At 47.8% G+C, this 25,150-nt stretch overlaps 9 protein-coding genes across 9 annotated transcripts; 3 read left to right on the top strand and 6 right to left on the bottom strand.

Annotated features, from left to right (window-relative positions):
• Nucleotides 1-251: 251 nt before the first annotated feature.
• Nucleotides 252-1,491, top strand: BDBG_04412 (TOR signaling pathway regulator TapA; the record flags this gene model as incomplete). Its single annotated transcript, XM_002625497.1, has 3 exons — nucleotides 252-454; nucleotides 547-823; nucleotides 910-1,491. 3 exons carry the CDS (start codon nucleotides 252-254, stop codon nucleotides 1,489-1,491), a joined length of 1,062 nt encoding a protein of 353 aa, XP_002625543.1.
• Nucleotides 1,492-1,604: 113 nt separating this feature from the next.
• BDBG_04413 (uncharacterized protein) lies at nucleotides 1,605-2,940 on the bottom strand (the record flags this gene model as incomplete). The annotated part of the gene is made up of 5 exons (XM_031721654.1): nucleotides 1,605-1,610; nucleotides 1,684-1,767; nucleotides 1,858-2,449; nucleotides 2,640-2,649; nucleotides 2,793-2,940. The coding sequence occupies 5 exons, from the start codon at nucleotides 2,938-2,940 to the stop codon at nucleotides 1,605-1,607; spliced, it is 840 nt and encodes a 279-aa protein (XP_031578305.1).
• Nucleotides 2,941-3,259: 319 nt separating this feature from the next.
• Nucleotides 3,260-5,081, bottom strand: BDBG_04414 (porphobilinogen deaminase). The gene is made up of 2 exons (XM_002625499.2): nucleotides 4,423-5,081; nucleotides 3,260-4,253 (listed from the first exon to the last, which is right to left on the bottom strand). The coding sequence occupies exons 1-2, from the start codon at nucleotides 4,715-4,717 to the stop codon at nucleotides 3,505-3,507; spliced, it is 1,044 nt and encodes a 347-aa protein (XP_002625545.1). The 5' UTR covers nucleotides 4,718-5,081; the 3' UTR covers nucleotides 3,260-3,504.
• BDBG_04415 (lon protease like 2, peroxisomal) lies at nucleotides 5,033-9,327 on the top strand. Its single transcript, XM_002625500.2, has 3 exons — nucleotides 5,033-6,068; nucleotides 6,153-8,388; nucleotides 8,485-9,327. The coding sequence occupies exons 1-3, from the start codon at nucleotides 5,603-5,605 to the stop codon at nucleotides 8,567-8,569; spliced, it is 2,787 nt and encodes a 928-aa protein (XP_002625546.1). The 5' UTR covers nucleotides 5,033-5,602; the 3' UTR covers nucleotides 8,570-9,327.
• BDBG_04416 (mitochondrial 54S ribosomal protein YmL41) lies at nucleotides 9,074-10,497 on the bottom strand. The gene is made up of 3 exons (XM_002625501.2): nucleotides 10,276-10,497; nucleotides 9,841-10,131; nucleotides 9,074-9,734 (listed from the first exon to the last, which is right to left on the bottom strand). The coding sequence occupies exons 1-3, from the start codon at nucleotides 10,368-10,370 to the stop codon at nucleotides 9,458-9,460; spliced, it is 663 nt and encodes a 220-aa protein (XP_002625547.1). The 5' UTR covers nucleotides 10,371-10,497; the 3' UTR covers nucleotides 9,074-9,457.
• Nucleotides 10,498-10,589: 92 nt separating this feature from the next.
• On the bottom strand, nucleotides 10,590-12,434 carry BDBG_04417 (Atypical/RIO/RIO2 protein kinase). The gene is made up of 3 exons (XM_031721655.1): nucleotides 12,273-12,434; nucleotides 12,025-12,169; nucleotides 10,590-11,911 (listed from the first exon to the last, which is right to left on the bottom strand). The coding sequence occupies exons 1-3, from the start codon at nucleotides 12,333-12,335 to the stop codon at nucleotides 10,779-10,781; spliced, it is 1,341 nt and encodes a 446-aa protein (XP_031578306.1). The 5' UTR covers nucleotides 12,336-12,434; the 3' UTR covers nucleotides 10,590-10,778.
• Nucleotides 12,435-12,488: 54 nt separating this feature from the next.
• Nucleotides 12,489-16,357, bottom strand: BDBG_04418 (26S proteasome regulatory subunit rpn-1). Its single transcript, XM_002625503.2, has 5 exons — nucleotides 16,011-16,357; nucleotides 15,840-15,904; nucleotides 15,565-15,729; nucleotides 13,167-15,485; nucleotides 12,489-13,095 (listed from the first exon to the last, which is right to left on the bottom strand). The coding sequence occupies exons 1-5, from the start codon at nucleotides 16,150-16,152 to the stop codon at nucleotides 13,069-13,071; spliced, it is 2,718 nt and encodes a 905-aa protein (XP_002625549.1). The 5' UTR covers nucleotides 16,153-16,357; the 3' UTR covers nucleotides 12,489-13,068.
• An 8-nt stretch (nucleotides 16,358-16,365) lies between these two features.
• Nucleotides 16,366-20,818, bottom strand: BDBG_04419 (uncharacterized protein). The gene is made up of 4 exons (XM_002625504.2): nucleotides 19,370-20,818; nucleotides 18,502-19,294; nucleotides 18,175-18,426; nucleotides 16,366-18,096 (listed from the first exon to the last, which is right to left on the bottom strand). The coding sequence occupies exons 2-4, from the start codon at nucleotides 19,127-19,129 to the stop codon at nucleotides 16,847-16,849; spliced, it is 2,130 nt and encodes a 709-aa protein (XP_002625550.1). The 5' UTR covers nucleotides 19,130-19,294; nucleotides 19,370-20,818; the 3' UTR covers nucleotides 16,366-16,846.
• A 446-nt stretch (nucleotides 20,819-21,264) lies between these two features.
• Nucleotides 21,265-25,071, top strand: BDBG_04420 (DNA mismatch repair protein MLH1). Its single transcript, XM_002625505.2, has 4 exons — nucleotides 21,265-21,814; nucleotides 21,920-22,099; nucleotides 22,202-22,468; nucleotides 22,531-25,071. The coding sequence occupies exons 1-4, from the start codon at nucleotides 21,713-21,715 to the stop codon at nucleotides 24,508-24,510; spliced, it is 2,529 nt and encodes an 842-aa protein (XP_002625551.1). The 5' UTR covers nucleotides 21,265-21,712; the 3' UTR covers nucleotides 24,511-25,071.
• The last annotated feature ends 79 nt before the right edge of the window (nucleotides 25,072-25,150 follow it).

The raw sequence follows: 25,150 nt of genomic DNA on the forward strand, positions 1-25,150 counted from the left end.
AATATTCATTGAGATATGAATATTTGAAGTTGATTGTAATTGATTTACAAAGGCGAGCGTTAGGTGGAAACGAGCGTTAGGTGGTTGATTATGTTAACTAACTCATCACATGACCCCGATCTCCCGCATGGGGAAAGTTCACAAGCAACAGCAGCTACAGCTACACACATTCTAACAGCGATATCTCTCATTATTAAGGACCTTCAACCTACCATTACCTCCCGTATATACATGTTTCAGTAGCTTAAGCCATGGATTCACAGCCCGAAACCCTCCACGCCCTCTTCTCCCGCGCAAAATCCCACAGGAAAGCTCTAGACTCACCAGAATCAGAAGATCCCCCACCTCTTGGCGACGTGATAGCAGAATTCGAGGAATGCCAACGGCGCATTGCCCAGCTCTCCCTCTTCAGTACCAATGAATCATTAGATGATGTTACCACCGGGGACCTACAGTGCGTAATCCTGTCTATGTTCTAAATTATTATTATTATTATTATTATTTTTATTTTTTTAAGGAGCAAGTGAGGCTAAGAAAATGCTCCAGGTACCTGACCGTTGATTATATCCTTGCCGATCTTCTCCAAAAGTCATACGACACCGACCGTCTTAAAAGTCTCCAGCGGTCGCAGGACGAATATGAAAAGTACCTAGAGAGCCTAGATCAATATGGTCTCCTCTCACCGGAGGACAAGAAGCTCTACGAACGATATACCGAGAACCCCCGCTTCTTCAGCATAGCTCCATTAAATGATGCAGCGGCGCGGAGAAATATCAAAGTATCCAGGTTTCGAGATGAAAAGGAGCTGAAGCAGCGGCTAGAGGTATATATGAACTATAATCCACTCCGTGTTTGTCTCTGACTCCTCCGATTGTACTCGTGCTAAATATGACTTCAAAAATTGGGCAGTATCTTTCACAAAGCCAAAACAGCTTGCAAGCCGATGAAGATCTAGCTCGACAATTATATCTAGCTGAAATTAAACTCTATACACACCAGACATTCCAAGCCCTGGACATGTTATCACAGGAACTATCCATGCTCGCAAGTGCGCAGGCCGCCGCCCCACCCACCAATCCCGTTCACAATAATGATCCTAGACTACGCAGCCCCAGTGATTCATCGGGCTTTTCCGATCGATTGGATGTAGGACTCGCCCAGAATATTCGTGGGGGGAGGACAGGGCCTCTTCTAAGCAAAACCGGCGTACCACTACAGCCATTCGTTCTCACAAGTAAACGCACGGAAATTCGAAAAGGAGTTTTCCGACCCGGCCACAACCTCCCAACCATGTCGATTGATGAATATCTAGAGGAGGAAAAGAAAAGGGGAGGCATCATTGAGGGTGGTGGAGAACAATCCGGCCAGCCAAAGGAAATTGACGAAGATGATATAGAAAAGGCCGATGAAGAAACTATGAAAGCAAGGGCGTGGGATGAGTTCACCGAGGATAATCCGCGAGGGTCCGGTAACACCTTGAACAGAGGCTGATAACTGCGGTCCAAAGTCTTTTGAAGGTGCCATTGACTTTATTCCATTAGCCAATGTCGTCCTGCATTAGCTATCCAGCTATTCTAGGCCCCAGCAACGGAGGAGTAGTTAAATTACTCCTAAAATCGCGATACATTATCAGCGAATGGTTAGGCATTTTCACCACATATTCATGGAATGGAGTGCACGTACACGCAAGGGAAACTTTTGCCTTTCCAATTCTGGCCACTTAGCCAGGAATAATTCAAACAATTCGCGAGTCAGAATTTCATATCCCTTCAGCGGGAAAAAACCCAATGTCAGCTTCATGAATCCCTCCCATCCAGTCCAAACACGCAAAAACAGGGCAAGGGACAGTCAACACACCTTACTCCCAAAATGCAACCCATCGACAAAGAACTCTTTCCCAAACTCCGTCGCACCAGGCAATCCAGAACCCGGAAGCTTCTCCTGAATGTCCAACTCGTGGAATCCCTCCTCCATAACTCCTTGCTCCTTGCACTTGGCCTTCGTAACAGCGGTCCAAAAATCCAGTACCGCCACACGATCCGTTTTCCCTTCAAACTCCTTTCCTATCTCCACAATCTTTTCCGCAAAAAGGCGCTTTGAAGCCCACGTCTTGTATCCCCTGCCTAACTTTGCTATGGACTGCATGACTTCGGCGACTTCAGGAAGGTCATCAGCAGGCTCCATTCCGGGAGATGGTACGTCAACGGGTGGAGGAGTGATCAGTATGACTTTGGTGCTCTGTGCACTGGGGTGGTCCAGGATACTATTCACATAATGTCGGATGTGTTCTTCGAATTCTAGGAGGGGCACGTAAGGACCTGAGGATAAGAGACAGGCATCGTTGGCGCCTAGGAAAATGGTAATGAATAAGGGGGCGGGGGCTCCACGGTCTGTTATAACATTGATAATCTCCCTTTCAAATATGCGACGGAGGGTTTTTGTGGTTTGACTAGATTTGGGAGGGAGATAATTATTTAGATTTAAAGCAATTACATTGGAAACGAAGGGGCGTATGGATATGGGATGGAAGATGGGTATATTTGGACGAGTTAAATCTCAGCAGCACGAAGCAGGGCGAGCAGCATATTTGCTCCCTTCCTCACATAAGGGTACAATGGAACCACCTGGACTATGCTTACCCAGAATATCCTGCGTTAAATAATGAATCAGTCCTATACTAAAAACAAAAATTCCCCCCCCGCGATCGAAACCCTCTAATCCAACCCCCGGGTGTCCCCAATTTCGCTGCTTCCAAAAAAGAAATAGCGCGTAAGGCACATGCATACACACACCTTCATTTACAATCTCAACCCTCCCATGATAATATTCCTCCAACTTCCACGCAAACCCATTATTCGACTCATAGCAGGCCCGCTCAGTCAGCGAGTCTCCGAACAGATAGATGCGTGGGTAATCATTTGGTGTTGAACTTTTAGTCATTGTTTTAATAGTAAAATGAACAGTGGGCGGGTATTAAATATAAATACTAAACGGCGGGGGAAAGTATAAAAGTTGTTGATCGGAATTTGGAGGGGAGTTTTACGCCCAGGAACCAGAGAACAGCTGGGAATTCAGCAGTGGGAATTAGAGGAGATAATGGGAGATGGATGTTCAATCGAATGTTGTCGATTGATTGATGTATTTAAGGCTGCTGCCGCTGGTCGTTTCAAGCTGCCGGTGTCGCATTTGAGTCACATGATAGAACTCCTTCCAGCAGGCAGAAGGCATCCATTCATATGAAAATTCCTTCCTGCTCCACGGTATGAGAATGATACATAGATGGCTATGGAATCGGATCATGGTCATTATCATAGTAATGCATTGTGGCGCTAGCAAGTGCTATATATCAAAGCTGAATCCTCGCTATAAACATCAGAGGGGAATTTTGGGGTATTGCACAGATGTATTGAACACAAACTCAATAGATATCATATATCAGATAACCGAAGAGGCTGGCTACATAAGACCTAGGCGGCCTGGTCAAGTAGTCAAATGCCCCCGCAGCTACTCCGCTCCCCATGCCTTCTTCTTCTTCTGCTGAATCTCCGCCAGTATTCTCCCAGCACCCAGCGTAACCAACTCATCGGCAACCTGCTTCCCAAACACCTCTGCCTCCTCCCCAGATTTAACATCCTTATCCTTCTCAATCTCCACAGCTTCTTTCCCATCTACACTCGCCACTATGGCCCGAAGCCTCAAATTCTCTTTGCCTTCCGAATCCTGCACCCATTCCGTCTCAACCCCAAGGGGCGCGCTACAACCCCCTTCCAACGTCCTCAGTAGGTTCCTCTCGGCCAAGCACGCAAGAGTAGTCTTCTTATCCCCAATCTTCTCCACCATCTGCTTCATATGTTCATCATCTGCGCGTATCTCAATCCCTAGCCCGCCCTGACCCACAGCATGCAGCATCTTGCCATGCTTCGAGTCGAGGTAGTAGGTGATACGGTCGCCCTGGCCAGTCCGCAGCAGGCCCGCTGCAGCCAGGATGAGACAGCTAAAAGGCCCATCTTCCGCATCGAGTTTTGCTAAACGAGTATCGATATTGCCTCTTACGTCCTTTGCTATGAGTTGTGGGTAGTGTCGTGATAGCTGCGCGATGCGGCGTACTGAGGAGGTACCCACAACGGATCCTGCGGGGAGCTCTGCTAGGGCCATACTTGGCAGGCCCTTCTTGATAACCAGCACATCTCGAGGATCCTCTCGGGGCATCATAGCACCGAGAATGCATGTTTCGGGGATTTGCGTTGGGACATCTGTTGAAGAAGAAAACGGATTGGTTAGCACTACTGGGAAGAAAATTGAAAATAATAATAATAATAATAATAAAAGAGGGACGGAAACAACAACTAGAAGCGAAGAGAGGAAATGGTAAATTCTTTATTTAAGAGCAAAGAAATAGGCAAATACGGGAAAACAACGCACCTTTCAAAGAATGAACAACAAGATCAATCTGTTTCGCGACCAATAGTTCCTCAAGCTCCTCCGTCCAGAGATTCTTTGACGTGAATTCGCGTAGCGGGGTGACTTTATCAAGGTCTGCTGCGGCGTCCTTGGTGAGGATGTTGAATTCGTATTGTGGCCAGGCGGCTTTCAGGGCGTCTCGCACGAGATCCGTTTGCACGAGAGCGAGTTTTGATCTGCGTGTGCCAATTGTGAAAGTGGTCTTCGTCGGTGACGTTTCCGACGCGGGGTGAGTCTGTGGAGGGGTAGATGTCATTGCTCAAGTGGTTGAGATCGGATATTATTATGTAGTTAACTATTACTGAAGTAATACAGGCTTGAGTGGAGGCATTAACAAGCCAATTTATCTATCAAGAATAGTAGAATATCTGTGGAGGAGTAAAGTGGGTATATTTCTTGAAGCGTTGGACTGGAATGTGATGAGCGTAACTAATGAAATATTTATTTTTGGATGGTTTGTTTTTAACATGCCGAAAAGAAATTCCGCCACCAAACTCTCATATTAGTTAGTTAACTATACATAACTACAAAGATACAATAACTTATTTACGGGGCTACCTTAGCTGAGATGGTAAAGAGAGGGTGGAGAAATCGCATATCCGACGCCAAAACATTTATCACAAGACAATAATAATAGTAATAGTTAATCTAGATCTACGGATTATTAACTTGTTATCGCCATCTTCACAACTATTCTGGGCTGTTCTGGCGCTGTCAAAATTAACCTCGGCACCAGGCGGGTGGGATAGCCTCAACTTCCTCCGCCGCCGCCGTCGCCGCCCGCCCCCAGCGCAACATCATAAACTCTTGTTGCTCCCATTCCTCAACTCTCCTCCCCCCACTCCCACCACTCCTCGCTGCTGCCACGGTGTTGCTGATCCAACAACTTTCCACTTCTCTCAATTGTCCTATGAGTGGCCGCTGCGCCTTATCTATTCTCCCGTGTTACACCTACTTACTACCTGCTCTCTTATCCCGGCTCTCGTCCCTCTCACAAGGTCTAGCTAGACCTTGCTAGTTGCCTCTGCTCATTCAGTTAGCTGTTATAGTCAACAAGGACGCCTTTCTCCGCATTTTTAGTGCGATAACTATCTAAACGCTCCTTCATACTCTAGAAGAAATCCATCGAGCTTCTGCCATCATGGGTACCAACCCGTCGAGATCAACAAACCTGGCTTTGCTGCCGTTAGCCAGAGATTCTGTCCTACTGCCCGGTGTCACCCTCCGTATTCCGCTGTCAGACCGTCCTGATATCCCCCTGCTCCTTACCTCTCTCTTCAGCAAAAGCTCGTCGAAGACTGGAAATGCCACTCTTGTTGGCTGTGTTCCTCTCAATTCGCCCTTCCTGAGCAAGGATGGCAAGCAGCTGTTGGAAAATGTGGACAGAGCGAGCACACGATCAACAGCTTCTAAAACAATCGATCCAGCTAAGGCGTCCAGGCACGATCTCTTCGGCTATGGCACAGTAGCTAAGGTAGCCGGCGTCCAGGGAAGACCAAACAGTGAGCCATATCTACTTGTGGAAGGCTTGAGAAGGTTTTCGATTCGCAAAGTTACCAAGGAGACACCCTTCTTTGAGGCGGATATCACGATGCATGATGAAATCGGTAAGCAGCCTGGTGCCCATTGTTCAAATACCGTCCATGTATATATAAAATCGCACATAAAACTAATAGATATCGAAAACATAGTCGCCCTTGCCACCGACATCGAAATCGTAACACTCTTCGACCAGGTCAAACGGCTGTCAAGAGAGCTTTTAGCTTTCCTCAGGCTCACGTCCTTCTTTTCCCACCAAGCCAACGGCATATCACCTCTGATTGCTCGACGGTTCGAACTTTTTATTGCCAAAAAGAATATTTCGCAAGCAGGAACACTCGCTGATTTTATGACGGATGTTGTGGAAACTACATTCGAAGAAAAGCTACAGGTTCTGGCTTCGGTTGACCTGAAGACTAGGCTAGAAAAGGTCGTTGAGCTTTTGTCAAGACAAGTTCAAGGCATGAGAAATAATATCAAGGTGACTTCCATCACCACATCGAGTAATCCTTCGAATTTTGGCGTTGATATCAATCAGTTGGACCCGCGGCAAAGAGAACTCCTCTCCAGGCGCTCTATGACGGGAATGAACGGGTTTCCACCTGGGATTAACGGAGGCATGGGGGATGGTGGTGAAGAAAAAGAACCGAATGAAATAGATGAACTCCAGCAGAAGCTTCAAGATGCCAAGCTAAGCCCGGAAGCCCAGAAGGTAGCAGATCGAGAACTCAAACGGCTCCGTAAGATGAATCCTGCCAATGCTGAATATGGCGTCTGCCGAACCTACTTGGAGAATCTGGCTGAGATCCCTTGGACTAAGGTCACTGAGGACCAATTGGGTATCGAAACACTCCAGAGAGCCCGGAAACAGCTGGACGATGATCACTATGGTCTGGAAAAAATTAAAAAGCGCCTACTGGAATACTTGGCAGTTCTTAAGTTAAAGCAAACTCTCAACAACGACGTTGACAATCAAATTTCGAAGCTCTCAACGGATTTGGACGTTTCTGAGAGCCGCAGCGAGGATGAAGCCGAATCTAAATCTGATTTTGACCGGGACGCTATAGAAACTAAGTTACAGCTTCTCAAATCAAAGCGTATGGCAGATAAATCTCCAATTATGCTCCTGGTTGGCCCTCCTGGTACCGGAAAGACCAGCCTGGCCAAGTCAGTTGCCACGGCACTTGGCCGCAAATTCCATCGTATTTCTCTTGGAGGTGTGAGGGATGAGGCTGAGATTCGTGGACACCGGAGGACCTATGTCGCTGCCATGCCTGGGCTGATCGTGAATGGGCTAAAGAAAGTGGGTGTCGCCAACCCAGTTTTCTTGCTTGATGAGATTGACAAAGTGGGCGGTTCCAATTTCCACGGCGATCCATCAGCTGCCATGTTGGAAGTCCTTGACCCAGAGCAGAACCATAGCTTCACAGATCACTACATCAACATTCCCATCGATCTGAGTAAGGTATTGTTCATCGCAACCGCGAACTCTTTAGATACCATTCCTCCGCCCCTCCTAGATCGTATGGAAACGATCCAACTCTCCGGTTACACAACCATTGAGAAAAAGCATATTGCCTCCCGCCATCTCGTGCCCAAACAGATCCGCACGAACGGCCTCTCGGACGGCCAAGTTCTCCTCTCAGACGAAGTCCTCGAGAAAGTCATCACAGCCTACACCCGCGAGTCCGGCGTCCGCAATCTGGAACGCGAAATTGGCTCCGTCTGCCGTTACAAAGCCGTCCAATACGCCGACGCGAAGGACGCTTCCAAAGAAGACACATACAACCCGCATGTCTCCATCGAAGACCTCGACGAGATCCTCGGCATCGAACGCTTCGACGAAGAAATCGCAGAAAAACACGCGCGGCCGGGCATCGTGACGGGTCTCGTCGCCTACTCCACCGGCGGCCAGGGTAGCATCCTCTTTATTGAAGTGGCTGACATGCCCGGCAGCGGCAGTGTGCAGCTTACCGGCAAGCTGGGTGATGTGTTGAAAGAATCCGTCGAGGTAGCACTTACCTGGGTCAAAGCGCACTCGTTCGACTTAGGATTGACCCACGACCCTAACGAGGACATCATGAAACATCGCAGCTTGCATGTGCACTGCCCATCCGGAGCGATCCCGAAGGATGGACCTTCGGCCGGCCTCGCACATACCATCGCCTTGATCTCTCTATTCTCTGGCAAGACGGTGCCACCAGACGTCGCCATGACGGGTGAGATATCTCTTCGTGGCCGCGTGATGCCTGTTGGTGGCATTAAAGAGAAGCTCATCGGCGCGCACCGTGCGGGCGTGAAGACGGTGTTGCTCCCTGAACATAATCGCAAGGATGTACGAGAAGTGCCTGCTGAGGTTAAGAATAGTTTGGAGATTGTGCATGTCAAGTAAGCTCCGACCCCGTTTTGCTTTTGATTTATTGAATCGAAATTGCCTCTTTTCCGCCATGTTCTCCGCCATGTTGCTAACAGTTTTAACCACAGGCACATCTGGGAAGCAATCCGGCACATTTGGCCGCATGCGCACTGGCCAGGCGAACACACGCCGATGCTTGAGAGCAGATTATAATTCCTCATTTTCTGACCCTGCGGTTTTACCGTGTGTCAGTCCTTCGTCAATGAAAGAAAGTATCCCACTGAGCAAGATTGCATAATTAGCGAACGGTGTTTGATCTTTTATTTATTGGTTCTTTATTGTTGTTCTTTCCTTTGTCATCCCAATTTGTATTCTTCCATACCCGTTTTTGTCTTTTCTTTCTATATTCCTACGGTACAAACATAATAAGCATTGATTTTTGTAGTGCAACACCCTACTCCTCTCCAATCCCGCGCCTATTTCGGGCTGGTTTTCAAGTTAATTAACACCTGCGCGTTGCGTCATTCCCATATCTCGTTGAGAGAACGAGGAACCCTTTTAGTGACCACTATCCTAGTTGTTAGTTTTTTTTTTTTTTTTTTTTTTTTTTTATTGTTGTATGTATAAGTGTTTCTCCAAGTATGTAAGTGATCAATCAATGAAAGGGGTATTTTGGAAAACTGCTATGGAAGAAACGTTTCTGTAATGATTCTCCTGGTTAGCTTCTGAGGGTTTGGGGAGAAAGCGCGTGCCAGGGCCTCTATATTCAGAGTTTTACGTCCTACAAACTTTCTGAAATTCCCCATAACAGAAACATGTCTATTTTTATATCACACTAAATAGAAAATACATAACTGAAACCCATTTGCGGGTTTCCTCCTTTCTATTCTCGTTTCATATCTAAACGAGGGAGAGACTTACACCTCGAACGTCTTCAACCCACGTGAAAGGATCTCTAAAAACAACAAAAAGCTGCACAAGAAAATAGAAATACCCAAATATCAACCCGTGAAAGATGTTTTACAAAATAAAAGGAAGGGATCCCATATCCATATACATATAATTTCCCAACCAGCCTTCACCCCGACAAGGCAACTAGACTCACTTCCTCTCCTCCACAGCTTCCGTCACATCCTTCCCGTTTAATATCTCGGTAGGCGTTATCTTCGCACTACCCAGCACGGGTGTGTCATAATTCAACCCCAGCGCCTTCCAAGTCGGCTGCCACTGCTCCTTACCCTCCAGCAACCTCTTCGCCTGCTCAGCTATGGTCTTGCGCTTCTTTTCTGGCAGCGGCTTGTTCTTCGCGTCTGGCGCCAAGCTCTCTGACATTTCCTTTTGGAACTCTTTGGCTTCAAAAAACCTATCCTTCTCCCATCTGTCATGCAGTAAATGAAACAAGCAAGTGGCTGAGTTAGCGGTGGGGCTGCTTCTGCTAGCTGACACGGAAGAGGTAAAAAAAAGAAGGGGCAAAAGGGACATACGCGGTATAGTCCTCCGGTTCTTCGGGCCACACGAAGGGTTCCGTCATCTCAACCGTCATCTTCTTCCTGGCCATTGGTCTCCGCCATTTGCCAAACCCGTCTTTCCCGCAAGGCTTCTGGCGCGTGACTTTCTGCTGTTCGACATAGCTTCGCACTTTCAATACGTCCACGCCGTAGACCTGTTTCAGGTAGTCTTTGATGTCCAGTTTGTTGAAGGTCAGTGGGACCCAGAAGGAGGCATAGCGCGGCGGGAGGAATGGGGTGCGGATGAGTGTGATCACGAAGTCGGGTCTGGGTTTGCGTTGCATAGGTTAGCTAGCTATCTCTAAAACTAAGATTTAGGTAGATCCCCCAGAAAACAAGTAGATATAGGAGCATTTATGCAAATAGGAATAACGGTGAATTCCTGGGGGTAGGGTGGGGATCTATACGTACAGATATATCTGCTTCCGTTGATCGAGCGGAATAGGGCGTAGGTATGGGCGAGCGTCTTGGAGGCGCTTCAACCTTTCTGCTACTTTTTTGCGCATGGTGACTTATTTCATTGGCGTACGGCTATGATAAGAGGGAAAAGAGAAATCGGGTCGGGGAAGCGAAGCGATTGGAGATAATCTTTCTCGACATCGAATGATATGTCGAATTGGGTCTGCCGCAGAAAGAGTTGCCGGATCGGAGACGAAAATGCACTATTGGCACGAAAAGGTGACCGTACAAGTTTATATCCTGCAAGTTAATTAGAGTACGAGTAAGGGGAATATAAAAAGAGGAATTTTACATGAAAACCCAAATAAATATTTTATTAGACCTGATCATCTCATTAAATGTTAGATGCTAATCATTAAAATTTACCCATTATGCATGCTGTCTGTGAAATCCAAACACCGCCTCTACCCATGATCCCAAACGCCGTAAGTGAGGGCAAAAGTGTATCAATATATTCATGCAGCTTGTGGTTGAGCCTCAGATATCCGGAGCTGCTCGATATCTAGTCTCTGTGTAGATTCGGGCTCAGGTTGCTCTACCTCAGTCTCCTTCGGCTTCTTCTGTATCGTGTTTCCAAAAGCATCCACCTCAGTACCCAAAGACACACCATCGTCCTCGTTCCCTTCCTCTGCCTCAGATTCCCCCTCATCCTTTTCGTCGTCTTCGACTTCATCCCCTTCCTCATCAGACCGTATGTCATCACGCTCTCCACTCCCATCCCCATCTCCATCGACACCCATCTCTTTCATATACGCCTCCAACTCCCTAGCCATTTTCCTTGAGAAACCCGACGCTTCAACCTCAACATCCAACCTCGCACCCCCTTTCTTTGTCCCTACCAATTTTTTCGCATCTTTAAAAAACGGCCCCTTCTCATCACTCACAAACCCAAACCTCCTTTGAAAATACCGTTTAATGCAGTGCACATCTCTGTCAAAATACATCTCGGCATTGGGATGATCCACAGACACCATCTGCGGAAAATCAATAAGGATGGGGATCAGATTGAGATTCTCTCCCTCCTCAGCGCCATCATCTCCTTCCTTCCTCTTCCATTTTGCCACGTCAGACCCAATCACCTCCTCCTTAATCAAAATATTAAACTCGTTAAAATCACCATGTATAAGCCCCACCCCGGCCAACCGCAGAATCATCTCCATAAGCTCCGAATAAAGCCTGCCAGGATCCGGCACGGAGGAAATCTGTCGCAGCGGGAACGCGTCAATCAAACTCATAACGATCGTATGTCTATTCTGCGCAATGGGTTCGGGGACCGGAAACCCATGATCGTGTAGCGCTTTCATGAACGCAAATTCTTTCATCGCTGCGAGGCGAGACATGTACATCCATGACGCGGAACTGCGGTGGCGCAAGTAGTCGCGGTTGGTCTTGACGGTGCGGAAGGAGATGCGGCCCAGCCGGTGGATTTTGAGGATACGTTGTGTGCCGTCGGAGTTGGCGACGACGATGATATCGGATTCCTTGCCGACGCCGATTTGGTTGCCGACGGAGTATATGGATTTTTGCTTTTGGTGGGAATTTAGGGCGAGGTAGTCCAGCCCGCCGTATGTAAGGCGGTAGCCGTCGTCTGGTAAGAGAGTAGCCGCATTTTAGTTTAAGTGTGCGAGAAATAGACTCAAAAGCGGTGTAATTATGTTTTCAGAAGACCATGGCCATGCACATTGCTTATGCTATACGTACACCTCGCATTCTTAACCCTCGCTATCAGATTAATCTTCGCTAGATTCGATATGCACTTATGCACAATGCTTCCCCCGCGCAACCCGGATAGCTGGACGATTAACGGCGTAGGTACTACTTCATGATTCCGGCTGCCCATTTCAACCTGTGAGAAAAGAGAGCGAGGAGATCATCTTGTCAGTTCTAAGGTGCTAGGAGATGTCTATGAGACGGGGTGCGGGGGGAGGCAAGGCGGAGCTTAAACATACAGCTGCGAGAGTCCGGAAGTCCTCTGCGGCCAGATACCGCATTGCCTTTGGGTCGAGCCTCATTTTGGCAGGTAAGTGACAACAGTTCGAGTAATAGAGGGAAATGGGCAAGGTTGCTGTTCGCCTTTGCTTCTTTGCCCTTTTTTTTCTGGTTGCTTGATGCTCTTGGAGGGGGTTGACAAAAAGCGCAGCGAACTATCTTAGCCCTAAACCCTAATTTTATTTGCTTTTTTTCAGACAGGACAAAAACATACCGTTTATAAAAATAATTTGACGTTGATAATTATAAGTAGTTAACTATCAGACATCATGACAATGCCATAATTAATAGGAGGGCCGCTACTGGAATGTTTAAGGGCCTACCTTGTTTTATATATATATCCTCAGCGGGCGGTCATGCTCGCAAATTGCAAGCTGGCCAAGTGGGCAACTTCTGGACTCTTTATCCTTAATTTACAAGTAGATTGGGGGGTTACAGAGGAGGTAGAAGACTGTTTGCTTCGCTTATAAGATCCTGCGCGCGGTGAGAATTCCTTCTTTCTTCTAAAAGTGTGAATAAAAACTGGACTTGAGAACACGAAGCACCAAGAGGATAAAGGAGAAATGAAATATAATATGATATGCCATTTAAATCGTAGGCCAACCAGTTGTATTTGGATTTTAGAGAGAAGGGCCTCACTCCCTAATGATGAAAGAAAAGAACTACCCATTACACGCTATACACACGGACAAGTAGATTCGGCTCGGAAAAAAAGAAACCAAGAACAGCCAGGAGAATCGAAAGTCGAACTTTTCCTTAGGCTGTGCTTTCCCATTCGGGGTTCTGTAGGGAGAATACCAAGTCAGATATGTGCATCAGTGCCTTTAAAGCTTAGGAATTTATCTTTTGCTTACCTTTCGCAGAATCACGAGTCCCTCTAGAGTACTACTTAGGCTGATGTATTCTTCATCTTCCAACTCCGCCCTCTCCCCATACGATAGTAGCACGGGCGTGCTCTGCGTTTGCCATCCGGTGATAGTCTTGGGTTTACCTGCCTGGCCCACCACATCCACAGCCTGACCGACGCGGACGTTCACAGTAAGGGGCTTCAGATCTTCATCGAGCGTCACCAGGAATCGCGGGTACATGGCTGTGACAAGGAAGTAGAGGAGATAGTGCGAATCGGCGAGGATGAAATCTTTAGCGTCGATCATGGCTACAAGGACAGTGAGGAGGCCTGCGGCCGCCACTCGTGAGAGGACCTGGCGATCGGTATGGAAAGGGTTGACGGAAAGGCTGCCCTTGCCCATATGCAGGAGACCCTGCGCAATGCGGACCATGAAGAGCGAGTTCTGATCACGGTGGTAGTAGCTTGCTAATTGTCTGAGGAGCTGCGCGAGCCGTGCATTATTTGTTCCGGCGCCAAGGAGACCCATAGCGAAAATGGAATTGATGGCGACATCGTTGTCAGTGTCATGACTATAGCGGGAAAGCGTGTCGTAAACCTTCATTTGGGGGTTGCTAGGGCTGACCAATCCCATGGCGAGTGGGACCGCTTTCCTGATGTTTGCGGCGCCATAGTGCATAAGGTGCCCAAATTGCCGGAGGACCATATCTTGTCCAATATCTTCACCCATGGCGATGAGAGAGAGGCCTAGCACAGCGTATGATTGTACCAATTCCTCGCCTTTCTTCTCTTCCTTGTCTTCGATGACGTCGTTACAGATGTGCAGCAACTCTTGAAGCTTCAACACTGTACCGGTACCGGCCCACGCGCACACCGAAGCAAGGACAGAAGTAGGTTTCGCCATGGGATGGTCAATCGCCTTGAGGATATCCAAGATAACATCGACCTCTTCTTGTCGGCCAAAGTAAAGGAGTGCAAGACCAAGTGCCATAAATCGCGTCCATTTATCCTTCATCTGCCTTTGTCTCTCCTCATCCATCAAAGTGGTTGCAATAGCTTCACTAACTTGATGATTTGAAGAGCCGACGAAGATCATTCCCAGTGACACGGCTGCCATGGCCGATATCTGCATGTCGAGGGAAACATCCTCAACAATCGGCAGTAGAAGCTCCAAGAGCTCCTCCTTGCACGAGCCAGCATACGCTAGGCCGAGACCCATTATCGATGCCACTCGTACGGGAACACTCTTGGCCTCCGGGCCGACGGACTCACTGAGTAAAGCCATCGCGGGGTCCGCATCAAGTCTAACACCGGAATTGAGAATTCCGATACCAAGTAATCCTCCTGCCTTGATTTGCTCCTCTTCCAACAAAGTGAATTTGTCGATCTTATCCAAGCCTTCCTCCACATCCCACTGTAGCAGCATTCCCATAGACGCAGCGGTCGACAGCATGCCGTCATCTTTTGTTTTCCAGACCCAAGGGCCCTTATCGCCGTCGACCAGCATGAGTTTATCATTACCAAATCCAGCATTTGCGAAGGCGTTGACAAAGGCGCTTGCCAAGTTATGTCTTGCGGAATCCACATTAGTAAGCCCGGCTCCCCGGTTGCTTTCCAGATGTGTTTTGTAGATGTCCTCGGGCATCTTAGGATCTAAAATATTGAGCTCCTTCGCGAGAGCCTTGAAGTGGTTATGCAGCTGAATATTGTGGAGACACTCCGTTAGCTCTTGGCCTCCTTCTTCCTCCTCTTCTGGTGTCAATTCAAGCCATATCTGTTGTCTGGCAATAAGGAAGGCCATCTGCCTTCTGATCGCCTGGTCATTTGTTGCATTGAAATCTTTCTTGATAAGATCAAGATCGTTCAGCCGAATAGCAATAACGATAGCTTGAGTGAGCTTGTTATAAGTCACATAGATGTCATGCGCTGTCCGGAGGAACTGGTGGTCTTCGGGGTATGTGAGAAGGTTGACCATGCTGACCATATACAAGCAGACCCTCGAATACGTATTCTCGTCGAGGAACTTGGGTATTTCCTCAATCATCTCAAGTTCACTCAAGAGGTCCACTGCATCTGCTTCGGCGTTGTGGGCTAGGAAGTAAGGAACGAGCGATAGTGAAAGATCGACCAAATCCTGCACATCCTTATCGTCCGTCAACCTATTCTGATATTCCTGGCCAATCTCCAGCGCAAGGTGGCGGATGTACTCATGGCCCCATGAACCCAGATCGTTCGATTTGGTAATGAGGCGATATTTGAGTGTTTCCAGCTTCTCTTCGTCACCGTATGTCATACCGAGGACTGATAGCATGTCCGCAAGAGAATCCTGTAGATGCATATATCGGTTAGGCCGAAAAAAAAGTTCACCAGATCAAGGACATCCATTACGGAAAAAAACCCCGTACCTTATCATCGCCCGCGGGCCATTGTTCGTAAAGCGCAGTAAGCTCGTCATAATGCGGTCTAAGGAATTTAAGAGGTTTCGGCACAGCTGTCATAGAAGAGGTAGACGTCTTGATGAAGTTCTTAATCGCTTCCAGAGCAGGCTTATAAAGAGACGTATCGGGCTCCTAATATAATTAAAAACGCGCATCCGCGTGTCAGCTTGTTGATTTCGAAACGGGGTTTTAAATGAGCTCCAAAACCTGCCCGGCCCCGCCGCCGGTAAGTAGCAACTAACCTGTAACCTCTCAACGAGCATCTCAAGTTCATTTTTCAACTGTTGATCTTCTTCGCTAAGCTCTTCTGCAAAGTCCAATACCGGGTGTTTGTCAGCTTCCATTCGAAACAACATTAGGATTCCAACCTGACCAAGGCAAACAGAAGGGTATTCCTGCTCTCCCTTCCATACCTTCCTTAGGACCCTCCTCCTTCTTCCCATTCGTAAGAGGTTTCCCATCTTTCGCATCCTTATTCTCCCCATTTAATTCCCGGATATCGTCTACTTTTCCTTTGCCCTTGTCTGCCGCATTGGGCCGCTCATCCTTCGCCATGGCGCAGGGTCTATCTAGTATATCAAAAGGAAGAAAACGCGTTTCAGGGAATATAGCGGGTTAGCTTGTTTAAGGACCAAAGAGCGATGATAGGATTTGGAAGTTAGGAGGGGGATAGGCTTTGAGAGTCCGCTGGTGGTTATAAGGAAGGTTGGTGAGAAGGTGAGTTGAGAGCTTGAGAGCCTTGTCGGACGTTGCGTTGCCCAACCTTTCCAAACCGGAGCTCCAGCACGTAACTAGCAAAGAAGTTACATAAGCAATGCAAGTGGGTCACATGACGTGCGCAATTGCCGCTGCCTACAACTAGAAGTGTGCAGAGTTAGCTTTGCTAATAGGGGGATTATATATTAGGTATACGTGAGCAATTAAAGAAATTAGTCTAATAATATCCAGCAAGTGCCAGCAAATGCCCTTTGGAAGTATGTGCACTTTAGATTGATTGCAAAGGGAACAGATGATGTGAACAGAAAAAACTATGGACGGGAATACAAGACAACCACAAATTTATTGCCTATGCTATGGGCCACTTCTGAATTTCATATGAAAAGTTAAATAAATGAAGTAAATGAACAACCAAATAAATAAAATAATAATAGTAATAATGAACGAGGCATGCTGGCCAGCGATATATATTTTAGACAACCATAGTGGACAAGCCACGTATGGAATATGTTACAAACGAGTATACAGATTATCACTCAGCTCCCCTCCTCTCCTCGTCCTTTGAGCAGAATAGATCATCTGCCTTCATATCCTCGACCGCCTGCGGCTGCTGAGCGTGAGCATCACACCTGCCAATCCTCTCCCGGAATTCCTTCAAATACGCCTGCGTCCTCTCAACCAAGTCAGGGGAGGAGGTGTCTTTCCGCGAATACGGCAAGACATGCACAGGGGATATCTCCTTCGGTAATCCTGCTGGGAATAGATTTAGGAGGGTCGATATCGACGGAGATGTAGCTAGGGGTTTCTCGATGGAGCCTAAATCAACTTCCTGTGGTGGTGCTTCCATCGACGAGGAGCCGCCGATAAGCAGCTGGTCGGGTCCGCTGACCAGATGGTCATCGTCGGTTTTTTCTGGTTTTTTGAAGGTGGGATTAGACGTCTGTGGATCGGAGGCGTACTCCTCCGGTAAGCGGTATAGGTCGTTGTGAATAGTTGCTAGCACGGTGTGGGCGGTTGTGGTGGCGGGGAAAGAAGGATATAAGAGATAATAGCCCCGGGCACGGATTAGTTCAAGCATATATTCCATCCATGATGGGAACTTGTTCGAAATGAGATTGGGGTGTTTCTTTGGATCTGGACCACGGGCGGCGCCAAGACGGTTAGAAAGGAATGATTGGAATTCAACCCATTTGTCACCGAAATATAGAGCTGCGTTGCTATTGGGGGCCTGCCAAAGAAAGACTGGGATTTCCTTTTCGGGATCCTGAAGGATGTCGATACGGTCTGATTCGGTTGGTGGGGTAAACGGTTCATCATCGACAGTAGGTGCAGCAGACGGAAGTTCGAGGGATATTCCCAAAAGCGAGCACAAGGGCTCCTCGGTGGAAACGGAATATTTATATTTGAGAATGGCGTATTTGAGGTAGTGGTAATAGGACGGTGCAAGATCCGCCTGGGCAGAGAGGACGAGGACATGTGAGTAGGCCGGGTCTTTGGGATAGACTGAATCGACCGTTCGAAGTGTTGCTTCTTGAGGAGTGATGCTACCAGGTTGTATTCGCCGTCGGAGGGTGAAATGATTATGCGCACTATTTGGTGGCCATTTGAATGATTTCAAGTGTTCAAGCAAAGGAGGATCAACATTGTGTGGCAGCTCAATGGTTAGTCCAGGGGCATCACCAAAGTAATCCGCTCTTTGAAGAGAACGGAGTAATCGAGTTAGGGAGCCTGAGGAGGCTGGTGGTGCTTGCACGAGTATTTGCAAATCGACCTTGTTCCAAGCTGAATTCATAGTAAATATCAGATGCTCACGCCCTAAGGTATATTGGGATGTATTTGGGGATGGATTATTCTACGTACCTCCAAGTGAGCCAGAGTCCAGCTTTGACAACCACATGAAGTTGCTCGCACGAGCTGGAAGGCTAATATGAGGCAGGCCCATCCGGCCTGCTTTGACTTTGACCCCTTTCCAAAGGAAATCTTCCTCGCGTTTATAGCTGTGAGTAATCACAACGCTGGGACGGAAGACGTTGTTAATACGGGACAGCCCGGCGATTACACTCGATTCCATACGGGCATCGGTAGACTGAGGGGCATAGTCGGGACGTGCATCTTTCAAAATAATTTAGCAACATTCTACCCATAGAGAATCAAAAACAAGGCATTTGCTGCATCATAAAAACTCACCATGCCAAAGCAAGGGACACTCCTCCGCATCCACGCCATTAACCATCCGTATTCCCTGCACCGACACGTCGTTCCTCCCCATCACCGCAAAATGCACGTGGTTCAGCTTCTGCCTCGCCATCTCACAGGCTAAAGGTAGAAGGTCAGAAAGAGCCTGCAAATCCGCCGCCGCAAAGACCACGGCTTTAGGACGACCGAGAAACTCGAATCCTGGCACAGTGTACAACGATTTGGCAAGAGAGTAGAACTTTATTGGCCCACTATAAGAACGCGAGCCATCGCGGAGGATTTTGTCTGTCGTATCAGGAGGGGGTTCAGGGGGGGTTTCTGATGAAATGGAGCTTCCATCTGATTTTTGTTGGTCAGGGTCATCAGGCTGGGGCCGGCCGTTATTGAGCGCGTGGAAGGGCTTCGTCGCGGGGGTTAAATTGGAGGGGGGTATGGCCTTAAAGAGTAGATAGAGGATAAATATGCCAATGAAGGCGAGGAGAATGCGTCTCCTTCGGGGAAATTTCCATGATGATATGCCCGACCTTGGTTTGAACTGTGTGGATTTTCGAGCGCGGTCGTCGTCGAACTTTTTGCCCAGCTCCTCGTCGCCGATATAGCCTCTTCTCGGCCCAGACATGTTCCGTCCGCACTAGGAGTCAACGGTGTGCTCCACTGGAGCTTCGCTGGGCAGTGTGTTTCATTCGAGGTTATATGGTTTCGCAAGTTGATGGGTGATGACGCATGGTCGCCTTCGCTTCGTGAAATAATCCTTCTTATTGTAGGCGGGTGGAGGTAGGGCCAGCTAACTTCCACAGAGATTGAGGTGATTGGTGTGAGTTATTATTCAATAATGACAGAAAGGACTGTAACTACATACCAGTAACTGCAGTAAAATCTTTAGCAATAGTAAATGTGGTCTTCGGAGCTTGGTTGTAGTTGTTGACTATGTGATATTATTATTAAGCTATTTAGCAGGTGGAGCTTGTGCTGTTTCTGCCGATGACGCTGTTGGTCCTCTGGGAAACCGCCGAGCATCGCATCTTTATTCTTTGTTCCGGCAATCATCGCTGCTTTTCGATTCCATTAACAAGTTAACAACCAGCCTATCCACTTCACCCTCATTGGCAGGTCGTGACGCTGTATATTATTTAACTAATGAAATACATTCTAAATTTAGCCATTTTATGCTCTACATAGTACTGTACATACACCGGGCCATGTGGGACTCCCGTTGAAGCGATCTTTGATTATTCTGATATAAAATCAAGTTTGTAGTTCGGAGTATTGACGGACTCTCATTCTCAGAGTACAAGAGCAGATGTGTCTATCCTTCTCCTAGCTTGTTCTAGAAAAGGTCTGGAGTTCTATCGGATTCCCAGGTCGATACTACCATTCTTGGAGTGGGTGCTTGAAAAATGGCTTCAATGAGCCTGTTAGGTATTTCTTCAGGATTTCTTGATTAGGTCCGAATTTTAGGTGGGAAGCTCAAGCCAGCCCAAGTCAGTGACAAAGTATCGCTTGGACCGTTTGTGTCATGGCCCTCAAGGGGCCAGCGCGAAAAGGCGGGAGAGCGGGCGGAAGGGAGGCAAGGAGGCAAGGGAATAAACCTGCTTTTGAACTCCGTTTGGCTTGAGCACAGGATCGATCACTAAAAAATAACTCGATTGTTTGGACCCTGCCATGCCAGAAGCAATCGATGCTAACTTAACAGTGCTAGGGTTAGTTAAATAGCTAGCGAGCACGCTTGTTACAACCAGCCAGCTGACTGTTGCTCTGACCCGACCCGTGAGCAAAGAGCGTCAGTCAGGAGGGCGAACGATGGCAATTCGTATTAAATAACTATCCTTCCAAGTTAGGGCAATATTAACGAGGCCTCCTGCAAGCAGTCTTGCTCCTGTTTTGTAGAGATTGAATTGGCCCCATTATTCCATCGCAACATATGGGATGTTTGTGCAGTTTCTCTCACTTTCGAAAGCAACACATAAATAATTCGAACAAAGCAATGTTGCCGATATGTGCAACGGATCCCAGTCCAGAACAAGGTTGTGAAACGCGCCAGCGGGCTCGGAGAGAAGCCTTGTCTCCCCCGCCCTCCACAAGAGCTTTTAGGATTCCCCTCGAGAGGAAGTCTAGGGCCCGAGCACTTATCTAGTCTCGTTTGCAGCGTGAGACTCCAGCTCTCCAGCTTCTTCCAGGCTGCGCAACACGGCAACCGAAGCAGCGAAGTTTTCCATTTCCTTGGCGGGGGACGTTTTCAAAGATTTCGATCTCAGACAGCAGTGAGAGGGCGCATACGCGGCCGATGAGCAATAATGTTGTAGTTGTTGGTATTATTAGTTCCTGCATGCTTGGGTAAAGAGGTTGATGTAGATAGCATTGAACAGCGAATAATAAACCCGTTTGGCCGCGTGTAGTTACTGATTTAGATATCTTAAATCGACAAGCAATGCGTATCATTTTGGATTGATATCGAAGTCTACGCTACGTCTTCTGTCGTCTCCGCGATCATAAATCATAAATAATATAATAATAAATAAATATATAAATATATAAATATATAAATAATAATAATAATAATGTGCATAAAAAGATTACAAAGCAGCCGCAGTGCGGACCCTGAAAATGACTAAGCCCGCGCGAAGGGTCTTGGCACGCCGCCACTGCCCGCAAAAGAGGCTTACCTAAGCCTCCCGCGGGGGTTGGCGGCACTCGCTCCGGCACTAGCGCGTGCTAGGGAACATTTGGGGAACAAAAGTAAACCATCTTATTTATTGTATTTGTTCTTGAGTGCTTGTACTATCCCATCTCTCCCTAACGTAAAAAGACTCTATTGCATCTCATCTCTGCTCCCGATACAGAGCAGCGTTTGTTTTGCTCTTGATGTTGCTGCTTGCTCCCTCCCTCTCTCCCTAGCCAGCCTGCTCCCAACTGACAAGGCCCCCCACTCCCTGGTGTAAAATCCGCACCTCCCGCGTCTCCCGCAGCAGGGGCCTAGATCAGTCCAGCCAAGCGCCAGCAAGTCAACTCGAACCTCGAGGCCTGAAAACTCTCTCGCAACACTCTGGAGTTTGGCAGGCTGCAGGCTGGCATCGACGCTGTGGTGGATCCCGTGTCTGGAGATTCCAAATAATAAAATAATAGTCATAAAACCCCAGCTTCAGAACTCTCCCTCTTCCATTTCAACCTTCAAAGTGCACCACATAACACTACTTCTGGCGCCATGGCCGACGATGATATGGATGTAGACGTTCCTGATCAGCGAGGTACCAAACGGACTGCCGCTGATGCTGGGCTTCCCTCCCACCCATCCAGGAAAATTCAGGTATGTTTTGTATCTGAACGTGCAACCACCTACCCACGTGATATTAATTTACATCATTCTAGCTACTGGCCATATGTATATGTACTGACTGTGACCCCGAAAAAGGCCCTTGATCCAGATGTGGTCAACAAGATTGCTGCTGGGGAGATCATCGTGGCTCCGATGCATGCGCTGAAAGAACTGATTGAAAATTCAGTCGACGCGGGGGCCACCTCGGTGGAAATCCTGGTCAAAGACGGCGGTTTGAAACTCCTCCAGATCACGGATAATGGTCATGGAATCGATGTATGTCATTTTCACAAAATCACTATCTTGGTCTCTGTTTCGTGCGTGAACCTTCTTGTTTGAAAAATGATTGAACCTAACGAACTCCCTGCTTCTCCGCAGTGTGATGATTTGGGAATCCTGTGTGAGAGATTCACAACTTCCAAGCTCAAAGCGTTTGAAGACCTGTCGTCTATAGGCACCTATGGCTTCCGTGGCGAGGCTCTGGCGAGCATTAGCCACATAGCTCATCTCACGGTTACTACCAAGACCGCTGGCTCTAGCTGTGCCTGGAAAGCTCACTACAGCGACGGAAAATTAGTTCCCGCAAAACCAGGCCAAACCGCAGAACCCAAGCCAACCGCTGGCCGAGGCGGGACCCAGATCACCGTAAGTTTGATAGCTCAGTGTTTGCTTTTTCTTGAGTGCCTCTTAACTTACCCGCTATCTAGGTTGAGGATCTGTTTTACAACGTCCCTACACGGCGTCGAGCTTTTCGATCTTCAAGCGAGGAATACGCAAAAATCCTTGACGTCGTTGGTCGTTATGCCGTACATTGCTCTGGGGTTGCCTTCTCGTGTAAGAAGCATGGAGATTCTGGAGTCAGCATATCCACATCAATGAACTCCACCACAGTTGATCGAATTCGCCAAATCCACGGTAGTGCTGTTGCCAGCGAGCTTGTCAACTTCAGTGTCGAAGACCCAAGGCTCGGATTCCGTGCTTCAGGTTGGGCTAGCAACGCAAACTACCATGCCAAACGGACCACTATTCTCTTGTTCATTAACCACCGCTCCGTGGAATCTACTGCGGTACGACGGGCAATAGAGCAGGCATATTCCAACTTTCTGCCGAAGGGAGGTCACCCCTTTGCCTATCTCGATTTAGAAATAGAGCCGCAGCGAGTCGATGTGAATGTTCACCCAACGAAAAGGGAGGTTAATTTCCTCAATGAAGACGAGATCATTGCATCCATATGCACGGCGATCCAACAAAAGCTGGCAACAGTCGATTCTAGCCGAACTTTTATGGTACAAACGCTGCTACCAGCTGGACGAACTCGGAGTGATGCAATGAACCCCAACGCAGAGTCTCCATATAACGATAAACAACCAACACCCCGAACTTTATCTGGCACAAAACGTCCTTACGAAAACAATCTTGTTCGAACAGATGCGAGCATGCGCAAAATTACCTCCATGTTGCCACCCGCGACCTCATCACAAACAAGGCCGATTCTTAACGGCAATTCCCAACCCCAACCGCTTGAAGAAGACGGTCTCCGCTACGAAAGCACCGGTCGTGAACCCACTCGGATACGGCTCACGTCTGTGAAAAACCTTCGCGCGGCTGTACGATCTGCCATGCACAATAACCTTACAGAACTCTTCGCATCCCTAACCTACGTCGGGCTCGTGGACGAACGGCGTCGAATTGCAGCGATACAATCAGGCGTGAAGCTCTTCCTAGTCGACTACGGGATGATGAGCAATGAATTCTTCTACCAAATAGGCCTTACCGACTTTGGCAATTTCGGTAAAATAAACCTCGAATCCTCCCCACGGCTCGTCGACCTGCTCTCCCTCGCTGCCGCGACAGAGCGTGATGAATACCGTCGTCAGCACGTTGCCGCATCAACAGCCAGGGAGCAAACATCGGCCGACGCTGCATCACCAACAGTATCAGCGGAAATCGAAGCCGTCGACTTTGACAGAATAGTCAGCACAATAGCAACCCAACTCATCGAGCGCCGTGAAATGCTTGAAGAGTACTTTTCGCTCTCCATCTCTGAAGACGGCAACCTCCTCTCCATCCCCCTCCTGCTAAAGGGCTATATGCCATCTCTAGCCAAACTACCCCGCTTCCTCCTCCGCCTAGGCCCATATGTCGACTGGACAGACGAAGAAGCCTGTTTTCGCACGTTCCTCCGCGAACTCGCCGCCTTCTACACACCGGAACAATTACCCATTGCCCCACTTGCTGTCCCCAGCAGTAACGACAACAACAACAGCAGCAGCAACATGAACAATTCCGCATCCACTTCCATAACAAGACCCATCCCACACAACGGTGAGACAGAAACAGCGACGGGAAAGACAACAATAAACACCTCCCAAAGTACACCACCGCCCAGCGATCCCCACGACACCGCTCCCACGACCAGCAGCGACACCGCAACACGAACAAATACCACTACCGACGATGCCACCGACGTCCACACTACCAACAACCAAAAAGACCCCCCCAAACACCCACACTCCCAACGTGAAGACGAATCAATCGTCCGGCGCCGTGCACAACTCTCCTGGACTCTGGAGCATGTGCTCTTCCCTTCTCTGCGCGCGCGGCTTGTCGCGACGAATGATCTCGTCAGGGGCGTGGTGGAGGTGGCGGATCTGAAGGGGTTGTATCGGGTTTTTGAACGGTGTTGATTGTGGCGGTGGTGGCGGTGATGGTGGTGAGATGATTACACTCCCCCCAATACCCGCGAGGATATATATAATGCATATATAAAACAAAACTATGCATTTACTTATACGAGAGAAGCAAAGAGTTCTTCTCCTTTCTTCTTGCCTTTCTACCTACTCTCTTTCCCCCTTCTTCCATATTCTACATTTAAACCCTCTGAACACTTTTTTTTTGTCTTTTATTTTTCTTTATTTTTCTTTATTTTATTTTTTATTTTTATTTTTATTTATTTTCTTCTTTTTTTCTTCCTTTAAATCCTGTATGTTGTAACTAGAAGTAGCTAATCTATTTACCATCACTGCTAACTAGTAGTTGCTAATAATACCGTTATCCTTCAGCTGTTGAACTTGTATTATATCTTCTTAAGCTGCATACGTGGGATGGATCCCACCCCACGTACGTTCTAGATTCCACGAAAAAAAGAAAAAGAAAAAAAAGAAAAAGAAAAAAAAGAAAAAGAAAAAAAAGAAAAAGAAAAAAAGAAAGAAAAAAAGAAAGAAAAAGGCGAAAGGTAGTTAAGCAATATGTCTGATCTAGCCGCTCTGAGTTATGTCTCCGTGTCATGTCAAAACCTGCTTCATCTACAGATTTAACTCTTTCGGT

The sequence above is a fragment of the Blastomyces gilchristii genome, assembly GCF_000003855.2.
Source record: "Blastomyces gilchristii SLH14081 genomic scaffold supercont1.7, whole genome shotgun sequence".
NCBI classification, from domain to species: Eukaryota; Fungi; Ascomycota; class Eurotiomycetes; order Onygenales; family Ajellomycetaceae; genus Blastomyces; species Blastomyces gilchristii.

What these genes read in the sequence shown, in the direction of transcription:
- BDBG_04415 (XM_002625500.2), top strand. Translation starts at nt 5,603, where the DNA reads ATGGGTACCAACCCGTCGAGATCAACAAACCTGGCTTTGCTGCCGTTA. An exon ending in CACGATGCATGATGAAATCG is followed by an intron (nt 6,069 to 6,152) that starts GTAAGCAGCCTG and finishes TCGAAAACATAG; the next exon opens with TCGCCCTTGCCACCGACATC. An exon ending in TTGGAGATTGTGCATGTCAA is followed by an intron (nt 8,389 to 8,484) that starts GTAAGCTCCGAC and finishes TTTTAACCACAG; the next exon opens with GCACATCTGGGAAGCAATCC.
- BDBG_04420 (XM_002625505.2), top strand. Translation starts at nt 21,713, where the DNA reads ATGGCCGACGATGATATGGATGTAGACGTTCCTGATCAGCGAGGTACC. An exon ending in ACCCATCCAGGAAAATTCAG is followed by an intron (nt 21,815 to 21,919) that starts GTATGTTTTGTA and finishes ACCCCGAAAAAG; the next exon opens with GCCCTTGATCCAGATGTGGT. An exon ending in GAGGCGGGACCCAGATCACC is followed by an intron (nt 22,469 to 22,530) that starts GTAAGTTTGATA and finishes CCCGCTATCTAG; the next exon opens with GTTGAGGATCTGTTTTACAA.
- BDBG_04418 (XM_002625503.2), bottom strand. Translation starts at nt 16,152, where the DNA reads ATGGCGAAGGATGAGCGGCCCAATGCGGCAGACAAGGGCAAAGGAAAA. An exon ending in TGCTCGTTGAGAGGTTACAG is followed by an intron (nt 15,730 to 15,839) that starts GTTAGTTGCTAC and finishes TAATTATATTAG; the next exon opens with GAGCCCGATACGTCTCTTTA. An exon ending in GACTCGTGATTCTGCGAAAG is followed by an intron (nt 13,096 to 13,166) that starts GTAAGCAAAAGA and finishes TTCTCCCTACAG; the next exon opens with AACCCCGAATGGGAAAGCAC.
- BDBG_04416 (XM_002625501.2), bottom strand. Translation starts at nt 10,370, where the DNA reads ATGCGCAAAAAAGTAGCAGAAAGGTTGAAGCGCCTCCAAGACGCTCGC. An exon ending in CAACGGAAGCAGATATATCT is followed by an intron (nt 10,132 to 10,275) that starts GTACGTATAGAT and finishes ACGCAAACCCAG; the next exon opens with ACCCGACTTCGTGATCACAC. An exon ending in GAACCGGAGGACTATACCGC is followed by an intron (nt 9,735 to 9,840) that starts GTATGTCCCTTT and finishes ACTGCATGACAG; the next exon opens with ATGGGAGAAGGATAGGTTTT.
- BDBG_04419 (XM_002625504.2), bottom strand. Translation starts at nt 19,129, where the DNA reads ATGTCTGGGCCGAGAAGAGGCTATATCGGCGACGAGGAGCTGGGCAAA. An exon ending in GTGTCCCTTGCTTTGGCATG is followed by an intron (nt 18,427 to 18,501) that starts GTGAGTTTTTAT and finishes TTATTTTGAAAG; the next exon opens with ATGCACGTCCCGACTATGCC. An exon ending in GGACTCTGGCTCACTTGGAG is followed by an intron (nt 18,097 to 18,174) that starts GTACGTAGAATA and finishes CTATGAATTCAG; the next exon opens with CTTGGAACAAGGTCGATTTG.
- BDBG_04414 (XM_002625499.2), bottom strand. Translation starts at nt 4,717, where the DNA reads ATGACATCTACCCCTCCACAGACTCACCCCGCGTCGGAAACGTCACCG. An exon ending in TGTTGTTCATTCTTTGAAAG is followed by an intron (nt 4,254 to 4,422) that starts GTGCGTTGTTTT and finishes CTTCTTCAACAG; the next exon opens with ATGTCCCAACGCAAATCCCC.
- BDBG_04417 (XM_031721655.1), bottom strand. Translation starts at nt 12,335, where the DNA reads ATGAGGCTCGACCCAAAGGCAATGCGGTATCTGGCCGCAGAGGACTTC. An exon ending in ACTTCCGGACTCTCGCAGCT is followed by an intron (nt 12,170 to 12,272) that starts GTATGTTTAAGC and finishes CTTTTCTCACAG; the next exon opens with GTTGAAATGGGCAGCCGGAA. An exon ending in GAGGGTTAAGAATGCGAGGT is followed by an intron (nt 11,912 to 12,024) that starts GTACGTATAGCA and finishes CTCTCTTACCAG; the next exon opens with ACGACGGCTACCGCCTTACA.